Genomic DNA, 27,494 nt, shown 5'->3' with positions numbered 1-27,494 from the left:
GGTAAAAACTCGCAATAAACATCTCTGTATTCCGACAAAATATGAAAAATTATTAATTGTTAAAAGTAGTGAGCACTGGTTTGTTGAACCGATAGGCAGTATCAAGGCCCCCATCGTGCGTCAACGTGGCGTTAGAAAGAAAGAAACGCAGCTATCATAGAAGCTACTGCGCGATCTATACGCCAAAAAACGATAATTTTTTTTTGATATCGTGTGAGGCTTGAATTAAGTACGACTGGAAAGTGCGGTAAGAATCGATCGAATGGTAAACTCGAATCTACGCTCGCGGGACACAATCAGAACGTTTCCATGTGTATGGTGTCCCTGCTGGAGTAGAGGTTCGAGACGTTGTTGCTAGTGCCCTGGGTGTAAATCGAACCGTCCTCCTCGGTGTCCATTTCCTCCGAGAAATTAACAAGGACCTGAAACATTCGAATCCTTTTAGTTCACTGTTCACCATTCTGTACGATGCAATTACAATCGTTACACTGTCCACGAGTAACAAGATATTCGAGAGGAAAATTAAAGATCGTTTGAAAAAGATTTCGTTTTTTGCTTTAGACCCAGCTGAGATTCAGAATGTTGCGAGCACAGAAAAAACATGACTCCAAAGGAATATATTCGTTATATCAGGTTTTACATAAATTTTATACGATGTGATCACAACGATCAAAGTTGTGCATTAATACAATTAACTGAAAAATGAAAAGGATCGTGAAACAGGTTGTAAATAAAAATATGATTTGAATTGAAAAATGTAGATTCTAACTCTGCCCTTAAAGACGTTACGAATTTTCCGAACAACCCACTACAATAATAACATCATTTATTGCATCACTGGAATCTTGAATTCATTATCACGTATACCTCTTGTATTATGAATACCAGGAAAATTAATTAAAACAATTATTCATAGCAAGAATATTCAACTCACTAGCTTGGCCAAAATAACTTACATAAAAATAATAATTTTTATCAATCATATTTTTGCCCATGAAAATTCTGCCCACTATCTAAACTTGATGAATATTACCAGTATACTGTATACAATAACTGCTTATCAATCATATTTTTGCCCATGAAAATTCTGCCCACTATCTAAACTTGATGAATATTACCAGTGTACTGTATACAATAACTGCACGAAATCCACTGTCAATTAGCTCTTTCCACCCGAATTATCTCTTTCAACCAAAAAAAAAAGGAAAACTTTTTTCTTCCCACAGCTATTTTCTGGATGTCAGAAAAACAGGTAAAATTAAAAAAAAAATAAAACCATTGTTCGTAAACAAAAACAATTCATTAAACAATTCCTAAATATTATTTTCGAGAACGCTATTCGTCTAATGACAAATAACTATACGACACGATACCACATTGAATCTTTAGGACCATAATATGAGAAAATGGAATTCTACAATGCGAAAGAGTTAACGAAAAATCTCGTAACCAGCGTTGTTCACCCTTCGTCAAGCGAAATCATCGCAGCGTGACACGTTTATGGGACGGGAATATTTCGCGAAATTTATCCGCGATCCGTTGGCAGGGTTGCCCGGTTGCGTGAAATGTATCGTAACGGGTAAATTGACAATTATTGCAAATGCGATCCGTGAAAGTTGCACGAGGGGAACAGAGAGGGGAGGGGAGTGGTTACGCGCTCGTTTCAACGGAGACGCGTAAACTTTCGGTCATTGCATCGTCGCGCGGGTCCTCGTTTATCGTGTCCTCCACGGCGAGATACGGTCCTCGAGCAGTTGGGGGGAGGGAATAAAACAGGAAGAAGAGGGACTGGATGGAATAGAAGCATCTAGGACGAAACGCTCTCACTCCACCCCCCATCTCGTCCAACGAGGAACCATAAAAATCTCGAAACTCCCGCAACGAGGCGAGTTTACGCGGTTTACATACAAGCCCCGTTCTGGAGTGGCAAAAACTGCGTCCCAGCGTACTTGTTTGCGTGTAATTCCGCGGAGACCGGCCGGAATTTTGTCTCGGCGTGCTGGATTCTTCGGGGGAAATTTGTTTTCACCTTCTTTTTTTTTTTTTTTTCGTTTCTTCTTATGATACTTTCAATTCGCGAATGTAGGAGGACCACGATTTTGTTTGTAATGTGTACCAAAAGCTCCCTAATGCCGAGTGCAGAAGGTGCAGTCTCATACTAATCGTTTCCTGTACTTTTCACTAGCCTACAGTCACAAGACAACAACCCGAAAATCTCCTTTCTTTCGTCTCGGTTTAAATTGAGACACGGTCGAACACATTCGCCGCGCCGAATTTAATTAATCCACGCGTAACGCTCCCCGTGCACCCTTCACAGGGAATTGTCCCAAGTTTGTCAATAACACCGCGACACGATGATCTACTTTCCAAGCGAACTTCTCCATAAGTCCAAAAGCGCTACGGCCACGCACGATACTTGGCCTTAATTGGCGAACACGTCCCGGGATACATTCGAATCATCAGCGAGTACGAAGTTACGCGCGCGCTCGGTACCGACCTTAATTCACGGAACTTAGTTCCCCGTGGATATTACATTAAAGGCGGTACACTCGGAAATCCCCGGGTCCCGTAAACGCTTTCGGCAACAATGGCGCGAACAATCTCGCAGTTCGAAACGTAAACCGAATCATGCGGGCGGTATCCTGGTAGCGATCGAGCTCCAGGAATTAGGAAGTCTGTCAGAAAAGTAATGGGATTTACAGCGTGGAAATTTATATTGTCAAGTTATCTACGAATCATCATTATTGCCTTCACGGTAGTTCCCTTGGGGAACAATAAACTGGTAAAGACGATGAAACACTTCTGGAAACAGTGCTGGACTTACTTCGTCTTGAACTGCTTTCAGGTGGTCTGTCACAACTTCTTGGATGTTGTCCATACTTCCAAGATGATACCTAACCCATGGATTTGAATCTTTGGGTATAGACAGAAATCACATGGACTCGAATCAGGGGAGTAAGGGGGGTGTGGAAACACAGGAGTACCCTGTTTGGTCTAAAAATTCGTTTATAGAGAGTGACAGGGAACGTTATCATGATGATGAGTTCGAGAAAAGTTTCTGTAAAGTCTAAGTGACTAGTTTCTTTTCCCAAAAATAAAAAGAATAGTAAATAATGGACAGCACCCAATAGGTTAGGACAGACCAACTGGAAACAGCTCCAGTTGAAGAATTCCTGCAGTGTTTCCAGAAGTGTGAACAATACCTCTAACGGTTTGTGGCTTCCCAAGTAAACTATATCAAAGGGGATAATGTTGATTTGCAGTTAATATAAATTTCTACGATATCAGTCTCCTTACTTCTCTGTTTATATTATAATTAAATTGCTTCCGTTTGATCGCTTTTGACCGCGTGACCATCTGTCACTACGAACGAATTTAGTCTCCTAGACCAGGTCGTTTGGTGGATCGCCCTTAAAAAGGATTTCCTTTCAATTTCATCCCTTTGACGGGAAATTCATTTCGTTCGCCGTGGTCCAGCGGCTTCAGAGGCTGAGAAATGACCGGCCAGAAGGCGGTTCGCACTTTCGGAACCATAAAATCTACATATCCACCGAGACGATCCGGCCACCGGTGGAAATCGGCCCTATGATTTACGCTGCCCGCCCTCTGCTAGCTTATAAACCATCCCCGCGATTATTCCACGGTGATTTCGGTGCTAGCCACGAGCATTCGTCTCCAGGAGGACTTTATTCCCCATATCTGTAACCACTGACTAATTCATGACGTTCTTGAATTCGTTTTTAATACCCTAATCATTGTTGTGGATTCATTCTGATCCTTATATTTCGCAGAGACACGCGTTTATTTTATCGCGTAATAGTAGTTCGCCAATACCTAAATACGCGAGTTAGTTGATAAAAACTCACGTGTTTATACTTAAGATACGAATAAACATGTACCTAAGTGCTATTTGAGGTACTTACAGCCTATTACGTCTATTGTTATCTTAATGTTTACAACTTATCTAGACGATATTACTTCAGAAATTGTACATACATAACGCGTTGTTAACCTGTTAACCAGGGAAAACAAGCTAATACATCTTTTGAGAATTTGTTTACCTGAGATGACGTTTAAATTATCACGATAAGGTATTTTAGATCCATCAGAAAGTTTTGACGTGTTCTGTACGTTTTACTCGAGCGATACGGTAAGATCAGTCATTAAGTTAGGCGTATAATTACGGCTAGGCTGATCTTACACATTCACACCACTTATGATTTCTTAAAATCCTACATCTTTTTTATTTTCTTTCTCTTTTTGATTTTGTATTGTTGACATTTGATATTTATTTCATTTTTTTTCCTCATATTTTTAGTTATAAAGATCTTTACAATTTTTATTAATTTTTTAATACAATGATTTCAGATAATTCTATGCATGGACAGTTTTTAACAATACCTCCTTCTCAGTTACATTATTTTTGTTTTGTTCTACAAAATCGACTTATTAAAGTTCACAGGAATCGGAGAAAATGAGATCGGACAAACAGGGGACTCGAACGCACGATCTTCGGGTTCTTGGACTAACCAGTCCGTGCTTTAATGACCACATCCACTGCGGCCTCCCGCATTTCCTAGTTTCCTAACTCTTCTTAACGTGTCCAGCAATCCTGATACGACACTGATATACAGAGTATCCCATATAATATGATTACTCAAAATATTTCTAATGTTATCCCACAAGTCCACTATATCTTATCCACCAAGTATATCACTGAAAATATAGGAAATATTTTAATTGCTCACGTTAGCTGGAACAATCTTACACAGGATGTCTGGTAAACGGTAGTACAATCAACAAACAGATATTCCTTCTAAAAGAATAAGTGAACGATGTAAAAAGAAGCTCTGTTACATAAAAATCAGTTAACTTTGTGAATGATAATAGTGAATGAGGTTCGTAGAGCGCTAGGTGAGAAATTAAACGTAGTCGAAACGAAAGGATCAAGTGAATGTTTACATTTACAGATATCGGGTTGTATTTATTACCGAAATAATAAATATTTACTACTGAAAGTAACTGTTTCCTATCAATTTCACACATTTTTCTTCTATGAAATAATGTTACTTTGTCATGTCTAGGTAAATTTATCTGAGGTTCCGTAATTTTAAAGATTCACAAATTGAACTATTTCTCTCTTCATTATATTAATTATTTACTTTCATATCAATTTGACACCAAAGGACAGATTAAGTTGGGAAACAAAGGGACGGATGAGGGTTAAACCAGTAGCACTATAATTTCACGATCAAAGTTATTTCACTCAGAAACTATGCAAGGAATCCAAAACCATCTTACTTATTTCGTTACAAGAAATCACCTCTTTGTCAGTTATACTATCTCGTGTTAGGTCTTTTCTGTGCTGGTTGAGGTTCAGAAAGAAACCGCGTCAGATCACTTTCCATGCATTTCCAGCTGCCTACGTGGGCGTCCTCGCGCGAAAAGCTATCAGGTGAACAGGTGAGACCAAGAGTAAAACACGACGTTCCACGGAAACGATTGCCGCGGATAGATCGAATGTATTCTTTCGCTTCGTGAAAGGCGGCCGTCCTGTCCTTCGACTCGAATTACACCACGTTCGCTGCGTCAATTGTCTCCTGCATTCTTTTTTTTTTCCACGAGATTGCATAACGCCCTTCCCTCGACGACGGCGTGTTTCACACAAAATGCAATTAGAAGCTGGAACTTGCAGCGGCCAACGGAGGAGAAAAAAAAAAGAAGAAGAGACTTCTGCATTCTGGCGTCAAATTCAGTTGGACCGCGATTCCAACGTGAAATTCCCACACAGATTCAGCCCGCCTCCGAGTTTCCGTGAGCCGGTTAATAAGGGAAGCGTAATTTAAGCGACGGTTTAAAAAGTTACACCTCGGAATTACGCGACTCCGTGGACCAGCTGATTATAATTAACACTCTTCAGACATTTATTAAGTGTGAAATTATTGTGGTCGGTCCGAGAGACTGGAAGAAAAAAATGGAACCGTTGTTCCAGCGAAATTTATTCCTGATTCCATTAAAGTTTCACGATGGAAAGGTTCGTTTCTATTTTGGTAGAAATGACGGGACAGATGGTGATGCTGAAGCAAATATCCTTTTGTTCTGTTATTCCATGCCAGTTCGAAGACTATTTATTAGTTGTTCATTGTAAATAAGATTTCTCGAATAAACGGTTGATAAATGTTGGTAAATTTTGCGTCGAACCGGACGTTTTTTTTTTTATGGTCGAGAAAAGTTTGAGAACTCTGGGTTGACAAGAGACAAGTGATTTTTCTGCGCCAGGAAAAACCCACGAGTCGCACTCGGCGGATATGTAGATAACACTAACCCAGACCACTACTTTGACCACCTAAACTATCCATGCAGCCATGAATCTATTTCACGTAATTCGCATAGCCTACACAAAGAAGGTTGCTACCTTCTACCATTAGCGCACACGATTCCATCTTCTAAAAAACTATCAATAATATTCTCTCTTACTCTCACACAGCCATGAGTGAATCCCAACGCGAATGGTTAAAATACTCTAGAAGGAGCAATCCATCACGTATTTTTTTTTGCCGAAGTCAGTAGGCCCGCCTAAATAATTCATAGTCCCGCGATTACGAGGGCCTGGCGTCGGAATAAACGCCAGATTCCGCGAGTCCTGGCTGCGTTCAATGGAATCACGTTCACATCGTTTGTTCGCGACGAGGAAGCCAGTCCTGTCTCCTTAATGGAGATAAGATTCCCAAGACAGTGCACACACCGGGCGACGCGGCTGTCGCGGAATTCGTTGATCCGGTTACGTTTACCCCGTACACAAAGCCGATCCCCGGGGGATTAACTCGGCTCGAGGAAACTGGGAGTTCTTAACCACGGCTGTATCCACCGTTCCCGTGTCAACCCCTTCGAATTCACCCTTGATAACAGTTTCGAACACCTTCGATCTTAATTAATCGTCATCGATCGAGATCTATTGGGATCTATTGAGAGGCTGTCCTTAAATTACGAAAAGGTAATTTTGGCAATTTCCTAACCCCTTCCACCCCCAATATAAGAAATCGTAAGATTTTATGTTAGAAAAATATTTCGAATTGTTCTTACAATATACATTTTCTTAGTATAATTAATATGTAAGTTTACTCGAGTATTCAGACAGGTTTCTAAGAAGAATAAATACAAATTCTATCATTAATGTTCCAGAACAGTAATATCAGTTTAAATGCCCCAAAACCAAGTTACAGGAATTATATAAACCTTTAGAAGAATTTTAATAACTGAAAACATGCAATGTAAATAGTATAACGTGAGGAAGGAGCAAGGGTCAGTGTATAAAATCTTACGAATTCTTACACTGTGGGAGGGAGGGAGTAAGAAATCGCCAAAATGACCCTTATACGAAATTTAAATACGGTCCCTAGGACGCTATGGGTAACAGCTAAGACTCCCCCACCCCCACAAGTAAACATAAGAAGTTGCCCCCTCCCCATCCAAGCCTTACATAATTTCAAGACCACCCCATACCGTGCCCTTCAACATTTTCTTCCGCCCTACGCGACCGTTATGACCTTAATTAACTCGTACGAATGAATGAATAGCAACAATGCAACCGATTCGTCGCATTTTCCCGGAAGTGCAACGTTATCGACGATCGTCCATAATAACGTGTCCGCGATGCAGAAGATAATTAAAGGAAAATAAAATGATAACTGGTTCGCTAGAGTGTCGATCGAGCAGGAACGAAGAAATTGTATAAACCCAAAACACTGGGGAACATTAATTAACCGGTCGGCGAAACCGGTCGGTCGAATAATACATTCGATATCGACGGAAAATTATGAAAACAGCTGAATAATCTGGTTCGTGCATTATTCACCGTTAACCGATCCGCCACGATCGGTTTTGTAATTGTTCGAGTATTGGGGTGGTTGTTATATAGTTGCCGATGCCACTGTCGGCAATCTGGGTGAGAAACAGTTAAGCCGATTGTATGTTCTCATCAAATTTCCATGCACATTTTTACGACGTCGTTTTTGGAATGTGAAACTGCAAGAAAATTGATTTCTTCTTTATCCTTGGCGTGCGCAACCTGAAATGAAAAATTCTTTCGGTATATATCGGGGGCGGAGGGGGGGGAGAAAAGCCAGAGGGTTAATAAAGGCCTCTGGAAAGGTATCGGTGTTGCGGCATTAAAATTCTTCCGGCTCCCGAGGAAGATTAAATGGGACGAAAGTTACTTCGTTACGTGGAAATTAAATTGTTCCCGGGAAGTAATTAATTACTGGAACAGTTTTGCAGGATACCCGGAGTCAGACAGCACGATACAGCGAATCAGAAAGCATTTAGGCGAGCTTAGAAGCAACGGTGATTGGGACACACCTAAACCAGTGGAGGATTGTAAATATACAGGGTATAAAAAAATGTATTATCTTGGCTTCAAGAGAGTGAATTTACACCCCTGGATCGGTCAACATTCGTAGGGAAACATTTGCCGTAAAATTATTCGTGACATTGACAATTAACCCTGATTCCTCTCTTGTGCCAATTTGGCACACTTCTCTCCTAAGAAATGATGTTATTTTATCATGTATAAGTAAATTTATCTGAAGATCCGTAAATTTTATTTTTAAAAAAAAGGTAATTTAAAAGAATAAATAAACATTCTTTTATTTTAAAGCATTTCCAAATTTAACTATTTATGTCCTCTAAAGATTAATTTTCAATGTTAGATACAATTTTGCTGCAGTCTTTCTTACAAATGTCCAAAGGTGTAGATTCACCACCTGAAGCCGTGACCATTAATTTTTTCACACCCTGTACACAAGTGGAAATAGTAAGACGGCGTCGGGGGACCCATTAATATTCCTCAGGCTAGGTGGGACGTAAACGAGGATCGTCCTTGGTCGAACGGATGGAGGGCAGCCTGCGTTGGCAGTGCATCATCTGTTCGAGACAAGATCCGTGGTATATTGCGCGGACAGAACTTCATCGATTCCCGTTTGATTCGAAACGTTTGTTTGGAATTGCCCTTCGACCGTATTTGGTGTCAGTGGCGCTGGTAACTAAATGTTATGGGTTATTGAGTGCGATTTGAGAATTAATTTATATCGTCCTGGGAGATGAATTGTTAATTGATCTAATCAATTGCGGTGATGGGAATAATTGCCCCAAGAGGCTACTACTATTACCATATGAAATTATTATTCTGAAATGGCAAGATCATCTATGTGTTATAGTGTTATACTACTCTGTCACTACAATGTGGAATTGTCCTTGATTTGCAAATTGGCACTGTTGGATGAATATGTTCTCTGTGGTTGTTTTCTGGAAACAATTCACCACAGACCAGGCAACATTTTTTATGCTTTTGTTTAATACGGTACGTATAGGTTTTCCATCATTCCAGCTTACAGGAATTAAATAAAGTATATGTATAGTTGCTTATATGTATTATCATTTCATAAGAATGCCAACACATTCTAAAGAAATTCATTCCAAAACACATCTAAAGTCAGCTGAGCAGGGACCTATCCAGACCCACGTACTGCCGTCTATTTGATAATTAGGGTTAAACTCTAATATTATCGTTGTCTAATAATAATAATTGGTGCACTTAAGAGAAATAAAAATACCCAAAAAATGGTTTAAAAATTTCACTATCAATTATCGATGAACATTCAGTTCAGAGAAACTAGCTCAAACCGAAGTATCTCATAGTGAAATAAGGTTTCTGGGGTTGTAAATTCCACGGACATCCCCAAAACTATTACACTACATACCTGATCCAGCGAACTTTGGGTGAGCGTGTAGTCGGTGGCTTTAAGTTCCTCGGCCAACAGCTTCACCTTATTAAAGCTGACGCTCAGCGGCATGTCCTGGCTTCGCGGTAGCAATAGACGGGCCGCCGTGGCCTGCTTCGAGGAGACTACAGCCTGAGGAAGGTACTTTGTTAGGACTTTCTTCAGATCCGTGGCGGACACTGGCTGCCGAAAACGTAGGAACGCAACGTACCCTTCGCCAAATCTGCAAGCAAACATATGAACAAAATTATTTAACATTAAAAGAAATAGAACTACACTTTCGAATCGTGTGACTATTGTTACGTCGCAACGTCCTTACTTAAAACATTTTACACCGATAAAACTGAATATTGAAATTTGCAGTTCAAAACTATCAAAAGCCGCCCGACTACAAAACCAACCAAAAAGATCAAAGGTTACACACACACACCCTGCTTATTAAACCGTCCTCTGAAAACCTCCGACAAAATCAATTTCACCGCACTCGGGTCGCCTTTGGGTCCCACAAAAAAATTTAAAAAAAAAGAAACGAAAAGTATAAGAAAGAAAAAGTTTTCCGACTAAACGAAGATCGTGGACGATAGAGGAGTTCGAATCGAGTTTTCCGCGAACGCAGGTCGTAAACGAACTTTACGGTGTCCTCCGGTAGCTCTCGGATATTGCGCACGGTATTTCATACATCCCCGGGAATATCGTACCGTTTATCCAACGAGGAGAAAAACCCGCGGGGTCCGACTCGCTTCTTGCCCTCGGAACCTTCTCTGGACGAACGGGGGATGGATTGTAGGACGCTGGTCGCACACGTGCGCGCGAGATATCGTAAATTCTCCAGCCACTCGATCGCTCTGGCTAAGAAAGAGAAAACGGTACCGACAGAAGGGGGCGTAAGAGGGACATTTTCCATCCCTCGTGGCATCGTTTCCGTGGGGCGAATAGGGCGCGACGTAAATATTTATGGCCACGCACACACGTTATTTCGTGCAGGAAGTTAAACGGCCGTGGCATTACAATGGCGTTGGTCTGGTAATGCGACAGACACCGTTGTAATAACGGAACGTAGGGAGAACGCATCAATGAATGAACACTTGAGAGATTTTTTAACTATTAAAGCCGAATTTTAAATTGTTGATGGTATTAGTAAATATTTGGCACGTGAAAATTATATTTTTTTAAGAAAAATTTGATTTTTTAAGTATAGATTTTAATTTTTAAAAGAGGAAATATGTAATTAACCCTTACTGTAGAAATACATATATGGTATCTTAATGTGTACACGTGGGTCACGACATATAGTATCTAAAAGTTGTAAATTAAGATATCTACTCAACAACTTTTTTTAGGCAAGGAGCAGGCTTGGTATAAGTTAGTTCTCCAGAAACCCAGAACCTCTCGAACTAGCTCCGCCACGAAAGACCCAAGTTTAGACATTAAGGGTTAATTAAATTAAAAAGAAAAAGTACTGATTTCACCAGTGAACGAATATTAACTAGAAAGTTAAAATTTCTAATCAAAAGCCTGAAAATTGTTTGAATATGAAACAAGGAATTGAATAAAATCAATATTTAATCATTTGTTCGTTTTAATAACTTAGTGTACTCGGTTTTTAGGGGGTTCTCCCGTTGTTTCAGGAAATGACGGTTTGGATTAAAAATGAATCGGCCGCGTTTGGACGGTCGAATTAATTGTCGCGATACGAATTTCGCTGGAAACCGAGAGGAGGGGACAATCGAACGGACACGGACAATCCATCAGTAGAAACAACATCATTAAAATGCACCAAGTAAAATAAATCCAAAGTGGATATTGGTACTGTGCATATTCGACGGGAATATTTGAACGTTTCGTCGCGACGAAATGGGTATTTCTCTATAGTTGAAGTTTTAGGCAGCACGTGGTGCTAGTCGTTATGTTCGCAAACCGATAATGGTGAAAATGAATGTCTTCGCGCGATGTGTACAGAACACAAAATATATCATTCATTTCAGAGTAATAAATAGATGCATAAGAAATGGCTAATGGTACTAACGAGTTCAGCTCTGGAATATATGCATGTCCTAGCGATTAATTGAGGCCCACTGCAAAAGGGAGTTGTGCCACAAAATGTTAAAAAACAAGATTTTTAATAATTCTGGCACCTCTTGACGTCTAGTTATTATCCCTTCATTTACAACTACATTATAGAAATGAAAAAGGATTCCTCCTCTGACGGAATTATTTCCTTCGTCCATTTTTACACAGTTTAGCGAACACCATGTACCAAATAACTGTTCAATCCTTTTTTTTTATCGCTATACAGAGCCACGAAAGGAATTGAATATGCAAAGAGATACTCAAAAAGTCCAAAGAAAAATAGCAAACTTACTTGTGCTTTAGATGCTGCGGTGTACCTATACACCTGAGACCGGCTTTGGCAAGAATACCGACTCGGTTGCACAAATTTTCGCACTCCGCCACGCTGTGCGAGGTCAGAATTACGCAACTCTGGTTCTTCGTCATGCATCTTATCGTCTTGGCTACCAGATCCTTCGTGGCTGGGTCCATGCCGCTGCAGGAAACGTAAATAAAACATGAACTTGGTGTTTCCGTTGTTTTCAAACGATTTTTTTTTGTCTCTTTCCCCCACCCTTTAAGTTCCCCACATTTTATGCTTTATCTACCGTACCTGGTTGGCTCGTCCATGAGAACCACGGACACCGGCGCCATAACGCTCAAGGCAGTGCACAGTTTCCTTTTATTGCCCCCGCTGAGACTGCTCACCCTTTTGTGAGCGTATTTCAAGAGATCCAGCCTCTTCAGCATCGACTCGACTGCCTGAAACAATTTTTCACGAGATTACATTATCGTAAAAGGGAAACCGTACAATGGAACTCCTGTGTTCCATTAATTATGCGTTACAAAGATCATTCTTGCGTTATATTAAATTATAAATAGTAATGAGAACAGGAAGACAAGATTTAATACAGTCTACTATTCATAACTTTGGAAGAAATGTAAAAATGTAAAAAAGGTTATAATTATTAATCCTAGAATTGTAAGACACTATTAGCTATACGTTGTATGTTTAACCCTTAAAAGCCACCGTAAAAATAATCCCAAACTGAATTTGTTTGTTATGTTCATTGGAAAATATGAGTGAGAGCTGATTCTTTTATAATTGAAAACTATTGATAATATAACTAAATACCTAAAAAATTAGTCGAGCTCATCAAAAAGTAATAAACGTGCCCTAAAACATATAATTTTCCTGAAAAATCACGTTTTCTTCATACAGTCTTAATACTTATAAACGGTAATATACCTGTATAACGCATTGCATAGTACCGAGTACTTCCTGTGTAAAACAGTACTAAAAAATCCAGGCATATACACTTAATAAACAGCTCCTTCTCAACGTCCACAGAGAGTGATTAAACCAAATCCACCTCAGTCCCGTTTATTCACATCCGTACCGAAGAAAGTCTGCAGAATGCTTCGAACTTACCTTAAGAAAAATCGCAGCCAAAAGTTCCAAGAAGTTCAGAAAAGAGCAAATTTCCAACTACTTAACGTTCCATACTTCCCTCATTTCGTACCCATTCCGAAGCTCGAACGCGAAATAATTAAAGACACAATCCTGCGCCGTGCGAGACTGTGTTTCAAAGATTCTTTGTAAACCCGCTGGGACATGTGTCGGAAGGTCCAGCCGTGAATCAAGCCTCACCTTCGGAACGTTGTTCAGCCCGCAAACTTCTCCGTGAATGGTCAGACACTGATGGGGACTGAGAAAACCGTCCAGGCCGTCGCTCTGGGGACAATAACCGACCTCCCCGTTGCATAACGGACCCACGCCGATCTCTTTGCCCTTCAGGATGATCCTGCCTGATGTTGGTATGATCTCGGTGGTCAGCATTCGGAAGGTGGAGCTTTTCCCTGCACCGTTCGTCCCTAATAGCCCGAAACACTTTCCAGCTTGTACGCCGATACTTAAATTCTGCACTGCCACGTTGGTCCCGTAAACGCTTCTGTACTCCTTTCGCAGCTTCACAGTCTGCAGGATGTCGTCTGACATACCGCTCTCCACCCTCATCCTCTCCTTCGAGACGTCCTCGTCCTCCTCGACGACCGAGTACGGGCATCTTTGTTTGTTCCAATTTGGTATCACTCGACATTCGATCATCAGGTTCAGGGAGAACAGAACGCTACCCACTACAGCAAGGAAAATGTAATGGAGACCCAGAAGATCCCAGCCCAATGGAGATTGATAGGTGTCCATGTTGAATTTTTCTAGCAGCTGAGCGGTGATGTCATTTCGGGATATTTGAACTAGGGCGTCGCCTAGGACGTATTGAGGGAATATTAGCAGGATGTGGTGCAAGATATTCCTTATGTTTTCCGCTGTCTTTGTTTTGCCGAGAATATCGAGTACCAAGATGGTGGCTAGCGAGGCCACGCCTATGAAGGTGTTCGTGCAGAAGAGGACCATGTTCGAGAGGCTGGAGTCGTCGAAGGCCTTTTCGGTTAAGTGCGAGAAGGGTATCGCTGCCCATCTGCAACAATTTCGTCTTGTTCAGAATCACAGGGATGTGAATTTGGTACATTCAAGCTGTAAAGGGATGAGCAAGGGGAGCTTCCTTCGAAGCGCGAGTAATTTATAAAATGTCATTTAGCGTAAAAATCGACAGTCTAGTGATAAATAGACGTTCAGAACATTCAGATATGAAGTTGTTCTTATTACAGAGGACAATATTACGTTCTCATCAACCCAGTAAAATGTCAAGTATGGTTGATACTTACGCGAAGAGGAAGAGTAAGAGGCAAATACCAGCCAGATTGTCTCTGGCGACGTAGGCAGGCAACCCAAAGATCTCGAAGACAATCACAGCCAAACCAATGGACAGACCAAACACCTGAAAATCCAGGATCGAATTCAAATCAGCCTCGAGACTTTATTCGTATTCCCGTTTCATCTGCCACTCACGAAAAAGTCCCAGATTAATGCAGTGGTCCAATAGGTGACAGGATGAACGCCCGCCAAGAGGAGGATCCTCTTTTCTTCCGACAGCCTTTCCCGCACCAGTTCCTTCGATCCTTGAGCGGCGACGAGATTGAAAGCGATTAGAAGCACCAATGCCACCCCAACGTCAGCCACGTGCTGTAACCTAAATCAAACAATACTTACATCAAGTTTCTCCCATGTACTTTGTCACTCGAAAGTTTGAAGAATCATTTAATTTTATCTTTTCTATAGAATGTGTATGGTAAACTGAACACTTTTTTTACGTCGCTTCCGTTGTACGGCGGAATTTTTCGATTGCGGTTTAAACGCTATTATTGGTTCCTAGGAACTACTAAAATAGTTTTGTAGTATTGAATAGTCTTGAATAGTTTTAAACTGTCTTGAATAGTTTTGAATACCTACTTTTAAATAATATTGAAATGTTTGAAAATAATTTTGAATAGTTTTGAATAGACTGGAACAGCCTTGAATAGTGTTAAACAATCTTGAATAAGTTCAAATAGATTTTAATAATCTTAGATTGTACTGAACAGTCTTGAATAGTCTAGTAATCTTGAACAGTCGTGTTCTTGTTTCGTAGTCTTCAAGTACCTTCAGTACTTTTTTTATTTTTACTTTAATCTATTTTCAATGAAAAAAACGAACATCAATATTCAAATATCTTGGTGAGTCGTGAGAATTATTATTATTCAACTTTTTATTCATGTATTAAGCATCCAAAATCATGCAAAAACATGGAGCGAAATTTAAAAATAAGAATTCCAGCAAGGTAACCCTAGCACTCGAATTCAAACGAGACGTAGCGATCACGGAAGCACGTCGGGTTAATTAAAAGTAAACGCAACCCACGCGACTTTGTTATATACATTTTCCGGCGCATTCTGTGTACACGCTACGATCAGCCTGGAATGTTAACGCCTGGACCCGGTAATTGGATGGCGCTTATCGGGAAGCGACAGCGCCTGTGAACGCTCTTTTTTTTTAAATTTTCGACATCGTTCGAGAATTGTCGAGCACGCAAATGAAAACAATGAACCAACTGCATTTTAAATTCGAGGCAGACAGTGAGCACACTGTGAGCAGCTGCAGTCTCTTCAGTTTTTAACGTTTTTTTTTAATGTTTCCATGTACTTATTGTTAATAAGCTTGCAGTTGCCCAGCTGCGTGTTGCGTTCTTAAAGCAATGTAACTAACCTTATTTTCCTATTCTAGTTGGCCCTCCTTAGTTAAAATCATTTTTCAAGATTTTTCGAAATATTTGACTACTTTTTAATTTGTTGATTATAGTTAGAATGCCCAGGGTACTTTGTGGGGTTCTTGAAAGAATCTAATTTAGTTCTCTTAACTGCTTTTCAGATGATTCTATTAGTTTATATTGTGCTATGTAATATCTACTAACATTATAAATTACATAGTAGTAAGTGATCACTTGAATGGCAAAACAATGAGCCGAGAAAGAAAGAATAAAGGTTGGGGGATTTCGTACGCTGTCGACAAGATGGCTGACGCGTGTCAATTGAAACTTACAGAGTTGTTCGGTTCAATTGATCGCTGGATAACCTTAAGGGATGGTTAAGGGTCGTTAGGCGACCCTGAACACCAGATGCTCGTAGAATCGCCTCGTTTAGGGCGCTCAGGTACGACGGCAACGCGTGATGACCCTTGTTGTTGTACCAGACGACGAAAAGTGGGTTGTCGTTGGCGTGAGACAACGACCATCCGCCGTATCTATAAAAGAAAAGAAATAAATTATGGGTGAAAAATGTTGAACTATTCAAAAATATGTTTAATTCTTTTGAATAATTAAACCCTTAAGATTATTACGTTCAACGACCATATGATATTCTTTTTAGTAGTACTCACGTATTATTATCAGTATCTGTTGGTAAATACGTAATAGCAAAAAATAGAATTTTTTAACATATATACATATAAGTATAATAAAGTAATTAAATAAATGCAAGGTATTTTATTTTGACACATTTCCCTAAAATATAGTAAGCTCTCAGGGGCTAACAAAGCTTAACAAATTCGAAATCGAATATTGTAAGTAGATGATTTTCCATTGGAATGGGCTGCAGAGAATAGAATGAGAATAGAAATCCTTGAGAACCTGCATAGATGTAGCTACCGGTTCTTAGATCCAGCAGGCCCTCGAAGAGTTAACATAGTTCTTTTCTAGTTTAATGAAGTTACCTTTTCTCTATGTACTCGTGATGGGTCGATACGATCCAATCGAGAGTCGGCCTTCCAGGCAAAACTTGGAGAAGGCCTTCGACTGCCTGAGACACGTCGTGACAGACCTGTTGGCCATCTAGACACTCGCAAGTTCCTGTATCCTGATTAAATAGAAAACTTCTTTTCGTCAGTTCAATTTAAAAGTATAATCACTCGACTGCAAATTTGATACACTCGTAACACGTGTGTGTACAACAAAGTTAGGAGAATCATACTTACAATACAATCTTACGAAACGCCTGCTGTTTAATGATTACTATTACATTGATAATAGATTTTTAGCGACAAATTAATGAAAATTAGAATGGGTCAGAAATCTTTTCACTTCTCTTAAGGACTCTATGAGGTTTCAAGTACAATAAAAACCTCGTTAAACATTATTAAATATCATATTGCACTGAGTTTTAAGCAATCACGTAAACTACGAATGCATAAAATTTGCAATTTACTGATAATATTTCGAATCATCATACATTGGGTAATGTCTGCCAAGCGCCAGCGTAATCATCGCCGAACCGATCGTGAAGCTGAAGGGACACATGTTGCAGGAACGAATCGTCACCGTTGTCGACGCTGTACATGATTCAAAAAACAAACATAACATTCAATAAAGTGTACATGGAGTGACCATTCGTCAGATCGAGTCTACGTACCTGTAGAAGTAAGTCGGATGAGTATCGTACAATTTCGGTGTGAGAGGGAGCGCAGGTTCATCACCGGATGGAGGTCTTATCAAAGAGAATCCCATGGCGACTGCGACGAACACCGTTGGCAAGAAAAGTCCGGCGAAGAATGTCATCCAATCCTTTCTGAAGTGCCATACCCTTTTCTTCAGCAAAGCTTTGACCTGCCTAATGGGACTGGGATTCAGAGAGGGATCGACGTCAATCAGGTCGACGTCGTCGTTGGGCATCGATAGACCTATGGAACAGTAAGTCCCATTCGATAATAAAATAATATCCTGTAAGTGTGATTCAAACGCAGACGTTTCAACATAACAATTGATGGAACCCGATTTCATTAAAATTTATTCATGTATTTATTCAGTAACACTTAGAAAGCAAGTAGATGTCTCCCAACGGGTGGCTACATTGATTCCAATTTACAAAGTAATTACTCCAATTTTGTGCAACTATCTCCATGAAACAGAATGTAGAGAATATTGAAAATATTATAAACACAGTATATGAAATATATGGACAAAGAAACCTTGCATAGTTAATTGTTGAAGGTAAAAAAGAAGTTGATTAGTTTGGCTGTTGGAAAGTCTATGACTATACTACAGTGAATGTGATAATCAAGGTATATTGTACATATATTCCACTACATACCAATGTGATCCACACTGGCGACGCTATCTTGGCTAGCTCTAATGACGGATGATCCACTCTCCGCACGAGAACAGAGATCTAAAAAGACTCTTTCCAGTGTGTCGCATTCCAGAGAAAAGTGGGAATAACCCACCAGTTTCCTACTGTCTTCCAGCATCTTCGCAGCCTGTGCAATACTAAAGAATACATTGTTTAACAAGCCATTGCTAACCCACCATACTTCTTGACCAAGTAAAGCAAACATAAAATTAACCTTCTTGGTATGATCACAGGTGTACGATAAATGCTCATCTACGACAAAGCATCGACATTAACCGAAACTTTAGTTTACCTTGTGGAAAATGAAATGGGACGTATAATATTACTACACATTGCTGAAATCGATGACAATACTGTGTATATCAGCAACACTATTCCTTTATCCCAATGTTGTTGCAATAGTGCCAAAACATAATTTTTTCAAGCGAGAAGGAAACCACTTAATATATAATTACATTGCACTGATTTTATCCATCAACTATCCCATTTATATTTATTTGTTTATCCTTCTTTAAATGCATGATGTGAATCTAAGTTAAATAAGTAGTAGTAAATAAAAATATGAATTTAGCTCAGGTTCGCAAAAATTGCAGTTACATAACTTTACCATTATAACGACAATTATATTCCATAATCTCCACGTAAAATAATTGCCCTCGTCCAATTGACTACCAAAAAAGTTAAAGCTCCAAATCGAACAGTTCAACTCACTTATTGTGCAGTCCACTCTTCCCTTGAAAGGGTAGCGTGACGGCAACCTCGGACCCAGAAACCTCACTGGTCACGGCGTTAGGCACAACCTCCTCGATCACACTCTTTAACGTCTCCAACCTAGTCTTTTCAATGGAATCCGTGTTCGCGTCGCGTTCTCCAGGATACGACACGAGCAGCCTGTACCCACGGCCGTGCATCATCTTCAGGGACAACGGCGATCCTGTGCACAGTATCTTCCCTTTGTGCATCACTACCACTGTGTCGCTTAACATGTCAGCTTCGTCCAAATGATGAGTCGACAGAATGACCGTTCTGCCGATTCTGTGCTGGTCGATCAGCCTCCAGATCCTCCTTCTCGCCGCAGGATCCACGCCTGCCCCGGGCTCGTCCAGGATCACTAGTTTCGGGGAGCCTAGGAACGCTAGAGCCACGCAGAGTCTCCTTTTTGTGCCGCCTGACAGACGGTACACCGGCTCGTGTTCCTGTTTGCCTAGCTCCAAGGATGTTAGCATTCTGTGAACGGACAATCAGATCGATTGCTAACATTTAGCAATAGATTATACGAATAGAAAAGAGGAACTTAGCTGCCTCTTGGGATAGAGGATATTTGTCCGGTTTTGTCAAATGAAACGTTGCTATATTCCTTTTATAAGATTGTACAGGGTATCCCATTGTGACTTTTTCGCGAAGATATCTACGAATTTGATAGGTATCGAAAAGCATTTCGGACGAAAGTTGATCGAAGGGGACATCTTGTGGTCAGACGTTTTTGTTAGAGGTAGAAGCTCTTCGGAGATTTCAATGTGAACTCTGCTTTTTTATCAGAATGGACATATTTTTTCTTACTGTGTGTGGTTAGCAAAGATAGCCATCTTTGTCTGGGATATACTGGGTGCGTCTCTCATTGGATGCCCCAAAGAGATCAGCTATAACCTACCGACCGATCAACATCGCGACATCAAAGGCCAATATCGTCCCTATGTCATCGGCGGCTACCATCGTGGAATCGACTGCGAGTGTGCACAGTTATCTGTCAAATAAAACTCTTTGGGGCCTGTAGCGGCAGAATCACCCTGTATGAATTGAGAATAGAAGAATCACAGATGATCCAGGTAGCTAAGTTGAGCATAGCAATCATCAGACCTGGATTTAATCTCGAAACCCCCGGTATACGTTTCTCTTCCATATTAAAAATGTATAGTTTATGAAAATAGAACGAGTCCATTAGTGTATAATAATATGGATGGACCAAGGTTATTCAAGATAATTCGATATTATCACTTCAGTCACTTTAATCAGCCAAACCTCTTGAAGTCTACTATACTCGAGCAAATAACGTCAAAGACAGAGTTTCCTAGCGATTCAGAAAGGCGTTCAATAGAACGAGAAGCCGCGTCGGTTAAACGTTAAACGTTTGACTCTGTAAAAAGCTTAAAGGTTTCCACGTGACGATTCGGAATTTAAGCAAAGTCAAGGGATCGGCAAAGGGAACTGGAGAGAGGAAGATGTTCCGTGAAAATGGAATTATAAAGAACAGTTTGCCGATCGACTCACTCGTCCACGCTTCGTTGCATATTAACCAGCTCCTTGGGCCGTTTTAGCTTCGCGTAGAAAATCATGTGTTCCCTGGGCGTCAAAGTACCGATGAGAACGTTATCCTGGGGGCAGACCCCTATGTCAGGTTTGCAGTCCTCTTCACCGTTCAAACAGATCTCGCCGGTGGTCGGGGCCAGCATCCCCGTCAGCATCTTGCTGAAACGAAAATACACACTCAAAAGACGGGAATGAATCCGATTCCGGCTCGCTTACGAATGGAAATCCTGGAGCCTTTCGTCGACGTTTTAAAGGGAAACGGTTACGACCCCGTGAACGCCACGGAATTTACGGGAAAATTGACGAAATTAGGGGAAACCTGGTAAAATAATGATTATTCGATGATCTAACATTTATTATAAATAGCTATTTAACCCTTCGAACCCTAAACACATTCGAATCTGAGTGTGACTGCCGCACGAATCCAAGGTGACCTTGGATTCACTGCGAAAAAATGTATCTTCGAAATGTTTGTTATCGTTATATGTTGTCCACTTGAAATAAACAAATTTTTTTAATAGTTTTTTTTATTAGATCATTGCAGACGCCTGAAAAATTGTGGTAGCTTTGAGACTTAACACCCTGCATATGGGTCCTTAATCTAGATTGTGGGTGTGTAATCGTTAAAAGGATAGAATAGACCCAAACCCAGACCTAAAATTAACTGTCACATAAATATTCAATTATGTCGAAGTTGATTGCAAAATTCAGACAGATGGGAAGTCAAGTGTTAACCGAAATCTCACATTAATAATACGACTTCAGTAGACGTTTTAATGGCAATACAAGTTCATTACGTGTTTAATAGATAAATAAACATGGACGTACATGATAGTCGTCTTTCCAGCCCCGTTTCTCCCAAGAAGACTGGTCACCTCCCCCTCGCAAAGCTTCAAAGTGAAATTGTCGACGGCCACTACCTCGCCCTGATCGGTGTTGTAGACCTTCCTAACTCCCTCGAACCTAACACCCGTCTGTTTCTCGTTCACTACTAAACCGCTGGCATCGCTTTCCTCGTCTGTACACCGTACCGCAGAAAAAAAACAGATATCTTTAACCATAAATGGACCGATATTCATATACCAAAAGGAGAAGCAAGCTCTTACCATTTATACAGCTAATCAGATCCTCGAGGAAGCGTGTTAAAATAGTTTTGGTAAAAAAAAAACTTGCATGCTTCCAGCAAATCTTTTTATTCTCGATTTTTCACGAGATATTTGTGTGTTAAATAAAAACGAGTTCGTACGAAGAAAGTCATGCGATTCATGCGACACATGCAGAGTATGACGGCTTTAGCCACACTGATGTGCCTAAATCATCGGACGCTTGATGTTTTGTATTTTAGGCGGGAGTTTATGGAACAATGTTATTTTGTTGTTTCGTTTGTATGTGTTACGATGGCTCTCAACGTAAATTAAACGCCTCTCAGAATTATTTTTTGACAAATGAGAATGAATTTGCATCTGCTCGGAATTATAAAAGATTTTCCACAATTGACACTCGTTAATAGAATGAAGAAGTTGTAGCGCCGATCGTGGAAAAAAGTGAAGAGGTCAAGTCTAAGTCAAGGTAGAATTTTGTAGAAAACTTACAAAATGATTTGCAGAGTGTCGTAGTTAATTCGAATAGTCTGGTATAAAATAATTAACTAAACAAGAAGTAACATAATTTACATTTTTTTTTGTAAAGAGAGGAATCAAAATTTGTTTATATCATTATTTATGTAGAGTCGTAAGATCTATTTTTAATGGGCATTAAATGTCGGTTTGGTGAACCTAATCTTGAGACAATCTTCAATTTTCAATTCGTTCTAATTTTACAGTTAACCATGCAAGTGTCCAATGACTTATGGACGACAGTGTATGTGTAGAGTGTTTCATTCATTTTTATTACCTGGAATAACTTTGCACCGCTTCTAGAGTAACTTTTACATCTTTACGTAATCTAACTACATCTGACACGAGTTCGTGCATTCAATTGAAACTGAAATCCGTTTACCGTGTCGCCGTAAATAGAAATCAAAATATATTTTCGTCCTCTTGCACCATTCAGCCCATTTTGATCAGAAATCGATGTTGCATTTTCAATTATACCTTCTATTAAAATACTAGTAAATCAATTTGAGATAAAAGCGTTTAACATATATTACAATCTAAAGACAGCTGAACATATTTTCTCCGATCGATCTCAACAGTTGGATTCAATTGAATTTAACGATTAGAAATGTAACATCCTAAACGGTACAGGAAACTTAAAGTATTATACATTTTTACATTGAAAAAATAAGTCCTACAATATTTTTTTTTTTTTAAAAAGCTGTCGTTCCTTTATGCAAGATATTCTAAAAGTCATTATACCATAATACACGTAACAGTCTGCAAACAAAAATGTTCACGATCTTGATGTCTGCGAAAATTTGATTTCGTGGAACCAGTATTAATAAAAAACAAAAATATTCCAGATGATTAAGATGAATGGAGATACTCCATTACACAAAGTAGAAAACACATCAGAAAGAAATACAGGGAAACACGGATGAATGTATAATACATATAAGGCGGATGATTTAAATCATTCCGAGCCTCGACTGTTCACGCCAGAATCAAGCAAACGCAGGCATGCATACTATCAGGAAGAATTTCACCGGTTCCCAATGGGCCAGGACCGAAACATTGAATAAATTAAGCGTTCCGGACGCGCATTCTCATTTCCTCCGCCGGTAGAAGCAACAACATGCATTTGCATATTCGGCACGTTCCAAATATTCGAATGACTCCGTCTCACGCGAAATTTTACGAAACGGACCGATGTTTATGCAAATTAGAATGGCATTTCGTCTTGCTGGTACAAGTTCGATGTATTACGAAACCTGTGTTTCAAGAGGTGTTAAAAGAATATCGGGATCTAAAGATAAGAAAAATTCGTGTGATCGAACTGACCAAAAAGTTCGTTTCCTTTTACTTACAATTTTTCTTTCTTCGAGTCAACGAATAAAGAAATTTCAATGGAACAACGTTCTTATATTAGGTTGTTGCACGTGAAATAGCCATTTCATTACTGGCACTTAATATTATATTGAACATTATAAGAATTTTATTAGACGAAGTAAGATTAAATAGAATCTGTATACGGTTTTCATGGAAATACAAGTGTTGTGCTCTTGTTATACAATGTACCTGGTTGCACAACCGGATAGGGGATGATTCTGCGTGGGAAAATAAGTCGAAAATGTAAAATAAAATTTTTCCATTTGAGACTTCGTTTCCGAGAAAATCGACTTTGAATATCTGCTGGATACGCGTGCCATTGAATAGGACTTGGGTAGCACGTCTGGTCAGTACATTCCGTTTCTACTTACTATCATGTAGTATTATCATGTAGTACACGCGTTTCAAATGAGTCTTCAAAGTCGAGTTTCTTGAAAGAAAAGTCTCAAGTGACCAAATTTTATTCTATATTTTCAACTTATTTTCGACTGTATAATTATTATTTTGCAGTCGACTCTTCGCTAAATACTATTTTCTAACAGAGATTTGGATATGTTTTTATGAAGATTTTTTATGAATTTGGCTTAAGTGTCCATCTTTCAATGCATATGAAGGAAATGTGATTAATTCTTCACGTTAATTAACTTTACAATTTAACATAATCGATTTTATTGATATTAGATAATACCTTGAAACGAACGATCACGCTGTGTAATTTTGCCATAATGAAAAGTGCTATGGTAATTATGTTCATTCCTGAAGTAACATCAAGTATATCTATCGGGAAAATCGGACATTTCACGTGCAACGACCTAATATTATATGCAAGTTTGACAAATGATATATCGCGTGTTCTCAATTTGTTGGAATTAATGTATTGTCCGCGATATGAAGATCCCAAAGCCGATGGCGATACAATATTCATCGTACAAAGCGAATGTTTCTGATAGACAAGCAGTTTAATGGGTCAATAAAAAATGTTCATTTACGAAAAGAAAAATCGTTAACTTCCATCACGAAATTGCTTTTGATATTACACGCCATCAACGAACGTTCTATCAACGAACTATCATCCGTTCCCGTCAGTTTTTAACGGTTTAAATGGGATGAAAATACAGAAGACAGCTTCTTTAAAGCAAAAAAAACAAGCTTGTAGCTTTTGGCATACGAGACTCTGATATCTACTATCTAAAGCCTTCAAAGTCATACGAAACAATGTCCCCTCCTTTTATTAACTTTCTTTACCATTGAAAGGAACCTTTTTTACCTATACTGTTTCATATCCAATATTTAGACTTTGGTTACAAATTTATAAAACGACTTGCAAGAAAAATCATTTTTTTACTATGTTTTATAATAAACACAGAAAAGGTAGTATTAAAATATTAATGATACATTATATTTTAGTACAAACTATTGTCCTGGTAATCTACTAAGATTACTTATTGATACACCTAATAGCTGAAAATGCTTGTTATGTCTATCAACATTTCTTCGTATCTTCAGGCTTAACCATACATCGTCCCTTCACTGTATGATACATACGAATAAATATTTCACTAATATTACCATATCGACCAATCATAACAACAACCACAGTGAACCCTCGTAATTACTACTACCGTACACCATTATCACATTTCGTAAATTTCAAACTGTCCAGTAACCTCATCAGAAAAATCAAAATAACCAAAATACATACTCAACAAAAAACCAAAACCCTTTAAAAAATTCCCGCGAATAAACCACGAAGAAAGAGAATATTCTCCGAAACGCGAACGGTTCGAATCTAATCCTCCTGTCGTAAAAAGTTTCCATTCGTCCCTCGAAACCGAAGTGAAACACCGGGAGGAAATAAAGCTCAAAAATATATCAAGGACGCGAGAGGACGGAACTCGAATAGAAGGAGAGCATGCCACGCCGTCAGAAGTGGCCCCGGAAGCGAGAGAAAAAGAAAAAAAAAAGAAAAAGAAAGAGAAGCCTCGAGATATCGTGCGAGAGCAGAAAAGCAGGGGCGGAGTGCGATACCTTGGTAAGTGGCTGAAGGGTGGAGAACGTCGTTAGTGAAATAGAGGTTGTTGACGAAGGCGAGGTAGCTCGGACCGCCATAGAGGGACCGTGTGTCGGCCCACCATAAGCTACGGGACCTCAAATCGTGAAAGCGCCTGCCTGGAAAATTATTGGCCGGATATGGCTGCTCCGTTCGTTCCAGAAAACTCGCCGCACGGTCATCGACTTCTTTCAGGGGGCGGAGGGGGTAGAAGGATTCTTGCTCAAGGTCACTCAAGGACGCGCCTCGACACCTCGCCCTTCTGGCTTTCTCTCCTCGGTCTGGTGCCTTGCGGTTTTTGTTAGATGGGAAGAGGGACGAGGTCTCCGTGAAATTTCACGGGGAACTTTACGATCGTTGGCGAGTCGGGGGTGCATGTGAATGCATTATCGTTACTCTGTTCTGGTTGCCCCTCAACGTTTTTATCGCGTCATCAACGGTGGGCCGGGATGAAATTCGCCGAGGAAACTTAACGCGCACCTCGTACGCTCCTTGATAAAATTCAACGAATCGACGGATGTGGGCGGGCTTGCTAAGAATTTCATGGCCATTTCATTGGACCGGCCATTTACAAGGGAAAGTCAAAATGTAAAATGGTATTTTCGATGGAATCTAGGGGATGGTGGTACTGATGATATTCGGGGTGAATGGATGCAGGTAGCCAGGTAATGGCCGCCGTGCTTCGAGCCCCCGAGTATTGGTTGCGAACAACGTGGATAAGGATTCCTGAGTGGTTATGGTTGCACATCGCGTCCAGTCGTCTCACTTATCACTGTATTACTCTGTTGGTGCATTATTATGTTACCGTGTTACTGCATTACTGTATTTATTTTGTTTGTGAATAATTGTATTACTGTATTACTCCATTACAGCATTACTCTGTTACTCTGTTACTCTATTACTCCATTAGACTATTACACTATTACTCTATTACTCTATTACTCTGTTACTTTATTACTCTGTTACTCTATTACTATATTACTGTCTTACTCCATTACTGTATTACCGCATTATCGTAATATTATATTACTATATTATTAAGGAAAAATGGGGTAATGGTGGTTAGCAGGCAATTTTGGTCAATATCATCTATGAGCGTATTACCTAGTTTTACCCTATACCCTTAAAAGTCCTTCTACTTTCTGACTTTCCCTCCTCGTTCCTTACGTCACCTTACCAAACGTCGTCGACCATCTCAGTGACTGTTACCGACAAAATACCGATGATAAAGAAAGTACACATACAGCATAGAGAATCGTAATTACCTGCACCAGAGAGCACGAAGGTGCTACCGGAAGCGGAACGTTCTGTGTTAGAGTATTATCATCGTGTGTTCGTGATCTTTAGAAATAATCGTACATACGTAACTCGAACGAATTGTCAGGTACATATAAGAAAATGTGAAATTAAAATTAGAGGATAGTAGAGAATTTTGTAAAGTGACTACCGCTCGCGACACCCTCCACCAGACGTTGACAGATCGGATTCAGAGAGTCCAAAGAGTGTTTCCATTTCGGAGATTAGATGGAAATGGTGAGTTTCTACCTGAGTTCGTGTATCTGGCGATGATATAACCGATTAAGGCGTACAGACAACCGTCGAACGCAATCATCAGGAGGATCAGACCCAAGGTCATCGGATCACCGGAACTGGACTCCTCCCACATGGAGGACCAAGTTAGCCCGACACCTTGGACTTCCTTTCGGGCTGCGTACAGGCAACCGTAACAGAAGCTGGTCGACATACTGAGGCACTGAAAATTTCATT

At 39.9% G+C, this 27,494-nt stretch overlaps 1 protein-coding gene across 1 annotated transcript in view; it reads right to left on the bottom strand.

The window, feature by feature from the left end:
• Positions 1-225: 225 nt before the first annotated feature.
• The window catches only part of LOC107187819, a 57,799-nt gene continuing 30,530 nt past the window's right edge, over positions 226-27,494 (bottom strand). The window contains 17 exon segments of the mRNA XM_015575996.1: positions 226-422; positions 9,759-10,002; positions 12,142-12,324; positions 12,442-12,590; positions 13,480-14,305; positions 14,553-14,665; positions 14,737-14,917; positions 16,303-16,503; positions 16,972-17,114; positions 17,487-17,586; positions 17,667-17,934; positions 18,345-18,520; positions 19,095-19,610; positions 20,652-20,849; positions 21,519-21,708; positions 25,706-25,846; positions 27,273-27,480. Of these exon segments, the coding sequence (XP_015431482.1) occupies positions 297-422; positions 9,759-10,002; positions 12,142-12,324; positions 12,442-12,590; positions 13,480-14,305; positions 14,553-14,665; positions 14,737-14,917; positions 16,303-16,503; positions 16,972-17,114; positions 17,487-17,586; positions 17,667-17,934; positions 18,345-18,520; positions 19,095-19,610; positions 20,652-20,849; positions 21,519-21,708; positions 25,706-25,846; positions 27,273-27,480 (3,963 nt within the window). The 3' untranslated portion in view covers positions 226-296.

The sequence above is a fragment of the Dufourea novaeangliae genome, unplaced genomic scaffold (genome assembly GCF_001272555.1).
Source record: "Dufourea novaeangliae isolate 0120121106 unplaced genomic scaffold, ASM127255v1 scaffold16, whole genome shotgun sequence".
Taxonomy (NCBI): domain Eukaryota; kingdom Metazoa; phylum Arthropoda; class Insecta; order Hymenoptera; family Halictidae; genus Dufourea; species Dufourea novaeangliae.
The sequence above is the reverse complement of the archived record's forward strand: the minus strand, read 5'-3'. Positions and strand labels throughout refer to the sequence as shown.